Below are 9,280 nucleotides of genomic sequence, written 5' to 3' on the forward strand. Positions count from 1 at the left end.
CCCACTTTCCCCCCAAGTCGTTTTCCCTGATTGCCTCCATCCTTTTCTCTCCAGCTGGAGAGGCTTCTGCAGCAGCTGGGCTGTGGAGAGGTTAAGATGTTGCATGAGAAGTAGCTGCAACTTGGGGCCCGGAGCTAGCTCAAAGGGGCTGGAATAGGTAGTCACCCCAGACCAAGGAGCGGAATGGAACGAGGTGTCGACGTATTCCAAGGTTTCCCCTGCAACATGAATGTCTCGGCTGCCCCAGAAAACGCCAGTGAGGTGAGCGGCAGCTGGGAGGGTTGGCAGCCCGAGGCAATCATCGTTCCAGTGCTCTTCGCTCTCATCTTCCTCGTGGGCACCGTGGGTAATTCGCTGGTCCTAGCGGTGCTGCTGCGCAGCGGCCAAATGAGCCGCCCCACCAACCTGTTCATTCTCAACCTGGGTGTGGCCGATCTCTGTTTCATCGTTTGCTGCGTGCCCTTCCAGGCTACCATTTACACCCTGGACGGGTGGGTGTTCGGCGCGCTGCTTTGCAAAACAGTACACTTTCTCATCTTCCTCACCATGTACGCCAGCAGCTTCACGCTGGCTACTGTCTCTCTAGATAGGTGAGTTACAGGGGTTGCGAGTGGGTAGAGGGAGAGGAAATCTCAAGAGCCCTTTCCTTCCTCATGAAACCCTCGGGAGGTGGGGGACCAAGACCAAGAAGGTGGAAAAAACAGAAACAGGGAGGAGGGAGAATACAGAGGAAGATGGAAAGATCAGTTTAGAGTAGATATGGATCTGGGCCTGGGTACAAGAGTCCCAGTTCAGGAAGTAGGCTGCTTCCAGAACCCTAAGTGGTCTCCGCAGGTGCAAGACCTAAGGTTGATGCAAAAGAAGGCACGGCTCCAGAACATCTGGTGAACTTCGAGTGTGTTCATAATTCTCCAGTTTGGGCTGTGGCCCTGAAACCGTTTCGCAAAGTCCTTTGGGCCAGGACTGACTGGAGCTGTAGCGGAAGAGCCCAGACGTGAGTTGCCACACAGGTATTGCATAGTAGCAGAGAGCAGATTCTCCATCAAGTTCTGTGTGTTGTTTCCCAGCGCTGTGCTCTGGGCTGAGCGAGGGAGCGGCACGGAGGGGTTCCTTCTGTCTATATCCTGGAGGGAAGCTGAGACATACTCACCTAGGACCTCATCTGCAAAATGAATCAAAGGAAGGGGAAAAGTGTTGGCAAAAGAATTAGATACTCCAGGAATTCTTGACAAGGAAACCCAGTCTGAGGCTCAGTCTTCCCTCTTCTCGGGTCTATTACTGTCCTTAGGATAGATTCCCAGAAATATCGCTGGCTGCCATATTACACAGCTCAATTTCACAAAGGCGAGAGTCAAGGGTCCTTCTGGAACGGCGCTCCAGGCTCCATGAGTTTCACTAGACTTAGAGAGGGTGCCTGCTATATTATAGGAGGCTGACTTAGATATTCCGGTAATTAACATAGCACGTAGAGTCTGGAATTTGTTTCTTAGGAATCTGTCAGTTGATTGGAAGAGCTATAAATAGGAACTTGGGTTCCATTTCCCATTCTTTACTCTTCCAGGGTGGGAAATGCTTTTTTGTAGCCTTGGGGACAATTGGTTGACAAGAATCACTTGTTCTAGTCAGGATTCTACAAGAATTATGTTCATTCCTTCTAAGGGGACCTAGAAAAAATTTATAAGAGGTCTGAGACCTCAAATAGATCTGTCTTAATCTGTCTTTGGGAAGGTTATTGTAGAAATGAGAATGCGGGTTCTATTTTTCTGAATACTGTACACAATCAGCGGTTCCTTACCTTCACGTCGGTGACCGTGCTCCTCAATCCCCACTCCCAGCCTTCAGCAGTCCCCTACACTGACTTGTCTTTCTATCCCCCGAAGGTATCTGGCTATCCGCTACCCATTGCACTCCCGGGAGTTGCGGACTCCTCGGAATGGACTGGCGGCCATAGGCCTCATCTGGACACTGGCGCTGATTTTCTCGGGGCCCTACCTCAAGTTACTATAGTCAGTCTGAATTGGCTAACCTGACTGTGTGTCATCCCGCTTGGAGCGCACAGCGGCGTCGAACCATGGATCTCTGCACCTTAGTCTTCAGCTACTTGCTGCCGGTTATCGTGCTTGGCCTGACCTATGCTCGAACCCTGCGCTATCTCTGGAGGGCTGTTGATCCAGTCGCCGCTGTTTCAGTATCCAAGCGCTCCAAGTGCAAAGTGACGCGCATGATTGTCATCGTGGCCACTCTTTTCTGCCTGTGTTGGATGCCCCATCACGCTCTCATCCTTTCCGTCTGGTTTGGCCACTTCCTTCTCACTCGAGCCAACTATGTGCTACGCATTCTCTCCCATCTAGTCTCCTATGCCAACTCCTGCGTCAACCCTATTGTCTATGCGCTAGTCTCCAGACACTTCTGCAAGGGCTTCCGCAAGATCTGTGAGGGGCTGCTGTGCCGAGCTCCGCAGCTCGTCTCCCGTCGCGTTCGAGTAGTCCCAACAAGCACTTGCAGGGGTAGCCTGCTAGTTCACGACTCCGTAGCTATGATCCCCGTTGGTAAGGTAGCGGATCCCACCATTCTGGCTCCTGAACATCCTCCTCTGAGAGACTCAGATCTGAGTCCCTTACCAGGCTCATCCTGGAGAGTAGAGACCCCTGTACCCCTTCAATGAGATGAGAGCTGAACCTGTAGAACGAGTAGTTTACGAATGTCATTTTCCCTGGAAAGGCTTACATAGGCTGATGCAAAGTGAAATGTACTGTGTACAAAGTAATAGCAAAGTTGTAAGATAATAAGCTGCGAATAACTTAGCCATTCTCAGCCATACAATGATCCAAGACAACTCAAGGACTTAGGATGAAAAATGCTATCCCTCCCCAGAGAAAGAACTGAGGATGTCTGACTGTAGATTGAAACATTATTTTTCTTGAGTTTTTTTTTTTTTGGTCTATGTTTTCTTTCACAACATAACTAATACGGAAATGTTTTGCATGACTATACATGTATAACCTATATGGAACTGCTTCCCTTCTCAGTGGGGGTGGGAGGGATGGGGAGGAAGGGAGAGAATTGGGAACTGTTTTAAAAACTAGTGTTAAGTATTTTTAGATGTAACTGGGGGAAAATAAACTACTAAAGAAAAAAGAATGTTGTTTTGGAGGGAGTTGGAGGGCAGGAGCAGTGGGGAAATAGTGGTCTTTGAGATTTAATTAAAATGCTTAAACTGCCTAAAATGCTGTGTATCCCGCCATTGTCAATGTGGGGTGGGTGGGGGCCCTCTGGGGTTTAGGAACTGTATAGAAGGAATCCGAGGAATTATAAAGAGGGTTGCCCATCCTCGCCCCATTCTACCCTTGTTTTGCTCCACTCCTCAACGGATGGAGTTCTGGAACTTTGGAACTGAGACGCTAGCAACTGTGTGGGACCTGAGAAATTAGGTCTGGCAAAACAAAAGACTAACAGCCAGTCCAGCTGTCAGGGAGTCTGAGGCTGGGAGAGCTGGACCAGATATGGAAGGAGAGGCCACTTTTGACACTTGACTGGTCTTTGCGCACCACTTGCGTCTTATGGAGCTATTTGAGAATAAGTGTGCAGGACTTCGAAGATACTAGTATTGAAGAGCGCTTGAGTTAATTAGTAAGAGAGGCATTTACACTCCTTGTGATCCTTGCTTGAACTGAGATGTCCTAACTATACCCTACCTTTCCCTCCAACTGTTGGAAATCACTGGGCAGGTCACATATCACTAAGGATCCCAGAGGAGTCTCAGGCCAAGATTTGTGCGGTTCTTAAGGTCATTTTCAGCAAGTCCCTTTCTCTCCAGGGTTCAGAGAGTTTCATGTGAAATCCAATTCTTCTGCAAAGTCTGCACTGGTCTGGAGCGAAAGCTATGAGTAGTCGTAATGTAGGAACTGCGTTATCAGAGAAGCAGAAACAACCTCCTGAAGCTTGCCTTCTACCCTCGTCTCTCCCAACCTCCTTGACTTCTTGTGCCCACTCTCATAATGTTAATTGTGTGCAGGAAATGTGTGCACGATCTCCAAGCAGTGTAGGCTACCTTTTTGTCTACCAGGGTTCTCCGTGTGGCTCCATGGAGCCAGAACAAATTCGTAGAGGCCAAAAAATATGTGAGTGCCTGATGTCCAAGATCAGCCTCAGTTCTTGAACGTTATATTAGGCGCCAGGTGGAGGGTAGGGTAGCGGGGGAGTTTAGGCATAGGGACAGCTGCAGGGGCGGGCGTGACCTGCTCTAGGCTTTGTTTTCCGCTATTTGCGGAACTGAGGGAGGACAGATGAGCCCCAAACTCGGAGCAGTTCTTATCTCTTGCACTGAGCAGTCGGCTGTTCTGCAGTCCAGACTTTCCCCACAACTGGCTACCCCGAATAAGAGCTAGCACGACTTTGGAGCTAAGGGTAGGGGGAGACCAAATTGGCGTCAAGACCCCGTCTCCCGGTTCTAGTCCTGGGCACGGATCAGGTTAGACGTGTCCCTGTCATGTCTTTGCAGAACATTCCTGATGGCGATTCTGAGACTGCTGCTTGAGCTCTTCCTTCTCGGGTCCGGTATGGTTAAGTTCAGCACCCCTTCTTCTCCGTCCTTCTCCCAGACTAGATTATCCTTGCTCGGGCCATCATCCCTCCTCCCATTCCTCTCCCCCCCGCCCCCGTCCCGCTCCCGACTACATCCTGAAGATGTGGGTACTTGGAGAGGAGGGTGGGATCAGATATTGAGGGATTACTACCTCAGGGTGGCCAGGTTAATACTATCAAGCCTTCTCTCCACCCCCCATCCCCCACTACTGTCCTTGTCTTCCCATTTCCACAGCTTGGAAGCCCCTCTCCTGCCTGGACTTGCTCATGACTACTGATATCTGTCCTCAGATCCCAGATAATGGGAGTGCGCCTCTGATCGTTAACGTGCACGTGTTTGTGTCCAATGTCTTCGATGTGGTGAGGAGGGCCGTGACACTGAGAGGGAAGGCGGCAGAAGTCTAGGATGTGCCCTTTTTGCTTTATAGCCTCCTTGCACCTGAGGTGATGACGCCACCTTTTTTCTCCCTTTCCCTAATAGGATATCCTGCAGTACACGGTGTCCTCCTCGATGCTACTGAAAATGGTGAGTGCAAACAAGGGGTGGGGTGAGCCATTTAACAGGGAAAGGAAGGGACGGAAAGCTACCCTGGTTGCTACATTGTGTTTTAGAACGCAAACCAGGAGTGCAGGGTTCCTGCCAGGCACTTTGCTTTGTCTTCGCGTACAATAGTCTCTCTCTGCCACCCAGGGAGGTGGGCAGCTCAGCCTTATCCCTGTTTTCCTAGTCGTGGTTTGACCCTAAGCTGTCCTGGCATGAGAATACATATCCACGGAACTTCATCACTTTGTCCTCAGATTTGTTGTGGACTCCAGACCTCACCATTCAAGAGGCGTAAGTGCGCCCCAGGTGATTCCTGGCTCTTCCCCAAAGCTCCACTCCCTAGACTTTACATATTCCCTAGACGGTCTCTAAGGCTTTTCCTGATGATCTTCCCTGGAGTCTGTCACCTATGCTTAGCGCGTTTCCGGCTGTGGCTTCTAAGGAGTAGATGGAGGGAGGAGTAAGGCCACTTGGATCTTTCCAACCTCCCAACCTACTGCTTTGAGCCATGGAGTCAGGATGGAAGCAGCAAAAGAAGAGACTGGTACCTTAGTGTTGGGTTCCTCTTTCCATAGCCTCTGGGTAGACTGGAGGGAACAAAGCCCACGGGCACGGATAAGCAGAGAGGGTTTCGTAGAGCTCTACGCTGCGCTCACCACCAGGACTAACTGCGATTTTGAACTTCTCCGCTTCCCCAGTGACAAAAGTGACTGCAGCATCAGTTTCTATGCTTTCAGCAACACAGGTATGGCGAAGTGGATAGGAGTACAAGAACAGGTATTTACTCCTGCACCAATTCTATTCTCACTTAACCCGTAATTCCTATTAGTTCTAGAGTTCTTCAATCTTGCACAGTATTTTCCTTGGTTTCCCTAGGTTCTGCTTAGACTTTCCAGCTAAAAACAACCCACTCTTTTAACTCTCCAATATCAATCTACCCGTAATCTTCCATTTGATTCAGGTCCAATCCTAGTTTCCTTCTGGTCTAATCACAAAACCATGTTTTGTCAGTTCCACGTCTAGCTGTATGCCTGGTATCCACCTGTGTTCCACTATCTTCCTGGTCATTTCTGTCCCCCTTCCCCCATCAAGGTTTTAAATTTTAAAGAACACCATCAAGATACCACTTTTACCCATTTCTACGAAAAACAAAAACAAACAACAACCAAAAACTATTGCCTTGGTCAAGAGGATCTGGAGAGGAGGGTAATTGATTCTTAACAGTCATCTCCAATATAATTTTTTTGGTTAGAAATTATTCCAGTGCTATGATTTAAGATGGTAACAATGGTCATTCAAAAGAACTGTAATAGCTTCAAGAACTCAAAAAAATCTTTTAAGTAATTATAGTAATATGGTCATAGCAGCTAGCATTTACATAGCATTTTAAGGTTTCCAAAGCACTTTACATGTTACTTCTATTATCAGCAGCAAAGTGAGGTAGGTGCTATTATCATCCCCACTTTACACATATCCCCTTAAAAAACTTGGCTGATTCTTGTGTGTAACTCCTACTCTCTACAGAAGTTTTTCCTTATGTCCATGGCCTTGGGTCCCTTCCACCTCTGTTCTCAAACTTGACCTATCCTTCAAAGCAAGGGTCTATTAGGACAGAGGGACAAGGCATTCCCTTCCTTTTGGTTTACCATTCCCCTTCTCACTCCTCTTTCCAACTCCTATCCAGCTGAAGAATTAAGGTTTCATCCCCACGCAGTGAATGAGATTGTGAGTGTGAAGCGGGAATATACAGTTCGAGGCTTAAAAGCTCAGGTCCCACACCAGCAGTTGGTGCCTTGTTTCCAGGTGACGGTGAGTAGGAGCATACCAAACTAGGGACACGGAAAAGAGGGAAGTAGAGTGACAATGAAACCATTCCTTTAGCGTACCCTCCCAGGCATTTACTGGTCTGGAATACCTGGGAGGATCAATGCTTAAGGGGAGGAAAACTGGATCATTTACCTGGGGCAGGTTCTTTAGAGTTTCTTGAAAAGCACAAGTTTTTTTCCTCCAGCTAAGCCTAGAGAACACAGCTGTGAAGACAACAATGGCCTTGGTGGTGCCAGGTGTGGCAGTACTCTTGGCAGATGTATGTGGTAGTCTCCTGCCTCTGAAGGCTACTGAACGGATCTCTTACAAGGTGACCCTGCTGCTTAGCTACCTTGTTTTCCATTCATCACTGGTGCAGGCCCTCCCCAGCTCTTCCTCCTGCAGTCCTCTCCTAAGTAAGCACCTTCATCAAGTAAGGGGATTCCATCTTCTCTGGCCTCCCGACTCATCCCTAGCTCCTTTCCTTCCTTACTCCACTGTCCAAAGGTCTCACATCTAACCCTGTCTTCCTGAGGACCAAATTAGAATATCTGCATTATCATCTATCCCTTTGTTGTTCTTCCCCAGTGTCTAGTAAGTCTGGTCCAGAAATTTGCCTCCATTAGGAAAGGAAGATTGTTGCAGAGGCATACTGAGACTCAATATAACACTTTCTAACAAACAGAGCCATCCAAGAAGTTAATGGGCTACCTCAGGAGGTAGTAGATTCTCCTTCACTAGAGATCTTCAAGGACAGTTTGGACGATCATTCGTTGGGGATATTATAGATGAAACTCTTGGGCAGGTACAGGTTGGAATGGATGTTCTGGAGATTCTTGTCCCCTTTGACTGTATTGTTTCCCCTCCTTCCAGTTTCGTACTTCACACTGCTACTGATACTACTCTCCCTCAGCACCATGGAGACGGTGCTAATGTATGGCTTGCTGGCTCGAGGCAACTTCAGCCCAAAGATCAGTCCAAATCCAGCTCCGAGACAGGAAGGGTTAGACACTACAAATGCAGGGCCCAGATATGAAGGTAGGTAGAGGCAACCCACCAGAAAAGAAAACAAGGAATCCTTAGCAGCATATTTTGGGAATAGTTACAAAGGCATAGGGATGACGTTGTTCTGGCTGCAGCCCTTGGACTCCACTCCAGTCTAAGCAGGAAGAAGCCTGGCATCTTTAGTTTCCCTTAAAATCAAATACCAACCCCAACCAAAACAGCTGATTCTCTTTCTAGTAATGAAATAGACTACATCTGGATAGCTCAGTTCAGCCTAGAGAGGGAGAGAACTTTGTATCCTTGGATATCAGAGTGAATTCACACTTCTGGGGCATACCTAAAGTAGCTTCCTTAAGGAAGTTCTCTAAAATCAGGAATAAGGGCTTTCTAGTCCAGACACAAACACTTAGATTCAGAAGGACATCTGTGGCAGGAATTTTTTACTCATGTATGCATGTTTTAGATCCTGGAAAGTGATTTAATTCTGTAGCCCAGCCACCACCCCCCTCCCCCACCAAAAAAAGGATTCCAGGGTCAAGAGAGCAGCTGATCCCCAGTGCTCATCTTCGTTTTAGGGGAGGGTACTGCCACATGAAGGGCAGCCTCCATTCTTAGTATTTCTCCCACAGAGCCCCAAAGGACAACTGAAGAGCAAAGGAAGACTTGGGTTGAGGCTATGGATCACATCTTCTTGCTGACATATGTAGCCATCATTGGATGCAGTCAAATCATATTTGTCATAGTCTGGGTCTGGTGGGAATGCAAATCTGACCCACCTCCCGCTAAGAATATTCCCCATGGAGGAAAGCCCAAGATCTAAAGAGTAACACCAGAAATTGGATTCAAGATTCTCGAGAACTTAGAGTCTAGACATATTGAGTGCGGTTTTCCAAAGCTGAGGTCAAGGCTCTATGACAAGGTCCATTCTCTTTAACCCATTAGCCTAGAGTATCCCTGAACCTTTCCCTCTGTCAGCATGCAAATGACTAGAGAAATAAACCATTCTGCTGAGACTGAGTGTAGCTCCACACTCTTGTGGCCATTCTCCTCAGGACAGACCTCCCTTCTGCTCATTTCTCTGTCAGCCCTGGACCTCATCTGGTTATAACGTCTAAGGGAAATTGGCCTGGAGCAGTTTCAGAACAAGGGTGACAGGGCTAAACAATCTGTTTCCTATTGGTGAGAAGCTGCTGCATCTTGCCCCCACCTCCCCTCTTCACAGGGCCTTTTGTGAACTCTCGCAATCGCAGTTTCCAGGGCTTCTTTCACCCAGATTCCTCTCTCCCCAAGGACAGCTCTCCTAGTTCGGTTACATTAGCCTTGGAATCCTTGACATTGTCT

At 48.1% G+C, this 9,280-nt stretch overlaps 2 protein-coding genes across 4 annotated transcripts; both read left to right on the forward strand.

The window, feature by feature from the left end:
• The first annotated feature begins 210 nt into the window (after nucleotides 1-210).
• GALR2 (galanin receptor 2) lies at nucleotides 211-3,227 on the forward strand. Its single transcript, XM_072645782.1, is given in 3 exon segments — nucleotides 211-590; nucleotides 1,881-1,995; nucleotides 1,997-3,227. Coding segments are annotated over 3 exon segments (1,149 nt in total). The 5' UTR covers nucleotides 211-225; the 3' UTR covers nucleotides 2,666-3,227.
• Nucleotides 3,228-3,382: 155 nt separating this feature from the next.
• Nucleotides 3,383-9,246, forward strand: ZACN (zinc activated ion channel). 3 transcript variants are annotated; one of them, XM_072645780.1, is made up of 10 exons: nucleotides 3,383-3,630; nucleotides 4,502-4,557; nucleotides 4,820-4,944; nucleotides 5,066-5,110; nucleotides 5,313-5,419; nucleotides 5,704-5,873; nucleotides 6,813-6,937; nucleotides 7,140-7,350; nucleotides 7,808-7,972; nucleotides 8,569-9,246. In XM_072645780.1, the coding sequence occupies exons 2-10, from the start codon at nucleotides 4,512-4,514 to the stop codon at nucleotides 8,757-8,759; spliced, it is 1,185 nt and encodes a 394-aa protein (XP_072501881.1). In that variant the 5' UTR covers nucleotides 3,383-3,630; nucleotides 4,502-4,511; the 3' UTR covers nucleotides 8,760-9,246. The 3 variants fall into 3 exon arrangements, with proteins under 3 accessions (XP_072501881.1, XP_072501880.1, XP_072501882.1); XM_072645779.1 differs by lacking the exon at nucleotides 3,383-3,630 and adding an exon at nucleotides 3,931-4,042; XM_072645781.1 differs by lacking the exon at nucleotides 3,383-3,630 and adding an exon at nucleotides 4,348-4,407.
• Nucleotides 9,247-9,280: the final 34 nt, after the last annotated feature.

The sequence above is a fragment of the Notamacropus eugenii genome, chromosome 2 (assembly GCF_028372415.1).
Source record: "Notamacropus eugenii isolate mMacEug1 chromosome 2, mMacEug1.pri_v2, whole genome shotgun sequence".
Classification (NCBI taxonomy): Eukaryota; Metazoa; Chordata; class Mammalia; order Diprotodontia; family Macropodidae; genus Notamacropus; species Notamacropus eugenii.